At 70.1% G+C, this 1,259-nt stretch overlaps 1 protein-coding gene across 1 annotated transcript; it reads left to right on the top strand.

The window, feature by feature from the left end:
* Positions 1–22: 22 nt before the first annotated feature.
* Positions 23–403, top strand: EMIHUDRAFT_258936 (hypothetical protein; the record flags this gene model as incomplete). Its single annotated transcript, XM_005758681.1, has 1 exon — positions 23–403. One exon carries the CDS (start codon positions 23–25, stop codon positions 401–403), a length of 381 nt encoding a protein of 126 aa, XP_005758738.1.
* Positions 404–1,259: the final 856 nt, after the last annotated feature.

Here is a 1,259-nt window from a genome sequence, read left to right as displayed (position 1 = left end):
GCGCGAGAACATCCAGTACGTGATGGCCGGGCTGCGGTCTGCAGCTGCGCAGGCGCGCAGCCAGGCCGGGTCCAAAATGGGGGTCGAATACTCGCTGCCCCCGGAGAGGGACGACGGGTATCGACGCGGCCCCAGCAAGGTGTACGCCACAGTTCCCCAGGGGACCGTGGCGACGACCGTCGCCTCGGACTGGCTCGCGAACGAGCTGGCCGAGCACGGAGAGATCGATGCGGCATACCGCGACCGCATAGTCATGCACCTGATGACGGCCGCCGGCGCCTCGGCGCCGGCCGACGCCGTGTTCAGGTTCACGGCTGGCGACGCGATGCAGACCGAGGACGACGACGAGGACGCTGACCGCTCCGAGGATTATTCCGACGACGGGAGGGCGTCCGACTTGTAGCTGGCCTCACCCATATCTTACCCTCTGCCCCCCCCTCCTGCTACCCCCCAGGCTAGATGGTCACAGATAGCCCCACACAGCCCCTTACCCCTTCACCCTCGCCTCGCTGGTGTTTCTGAACACGTAGACGACCACGCTGTGGGGGTTGTGTTATAGGAGTAGGAGTGGGGTGCAGGTTGCTCACCCACGGCACCGGGCCGGTGCTTGCACTTTGAATGCCGTGCGGCTCCTGCCCGTGTCCCGGGCGTGGAGATGCGAGGGTCGCCCCCCCTTGCCCCACCACTTTGTGTGTGTGGAGACGTTTACCTTACCTTACCTTACCTTACCCTCGCCGCGCCGAAGCCCCCGCGAGGCTGAGCGGGCCACACTCTACTCTTTGCCCGGCTCCGCCAGCCTTCCGGCCCTCCCTAGCATCCCCGCGTCGAGCAGCGCGCACTGGCAGTCGCACCCGGCAACCGGGCAGACGGTGTGGCGCGCGAACCACTGCTCCACATGCAGCGCGTGCCCGCCGTGCCGGCAGCTCTGGCACCAGACCATCCACCGGCCCAGACCTGAGCTCGGCGCGGTGCCATCCGCGTCCTCCGCTGCCGCGGGCAGCGGCGCGGCCGAGCCCGCCTCGGGCAGGTCGGCGGGGTTCGGGCAGCCGAGGTGGCCGAGGCAGAGCGCGCACCTCGGCAGCGCCTTCTTGCAGGCCGGGCACGCAGACGCGCGCGCCGCTAGCCGCGCCGCCGCCGGGCCCGGTGCAATTCCGCCGCCGCGCTTCGGGGCGGCGCGGGCGGCCTGCCCGCCTCCCGTCTGGAGCGACGCGTTGCAAAACGCACAGCGCGCGAACACCTGGCTCGCCGGCTCTCCGACC

Source organism: Emiliania huxleyi (assembly GCF_000372725.1).
Source record: "Emiliania huxleyi CCMP1516 unplaced genomic scaffold EMIHUscaffold_8406, whole genome shotgun sequence".
Classification (NCBI taxonomy): domain Eukaryota; phylum Haptophyta; order Isochrysidales; family Noelaerhabdaceae; genus Emiliania; species Emiliania huxleyi.
The sequence above is the reverse complement of the archived record's forward strand: the minus strand, read 5'-3'. Positions and strand labels throughout refer to the sequence as shown.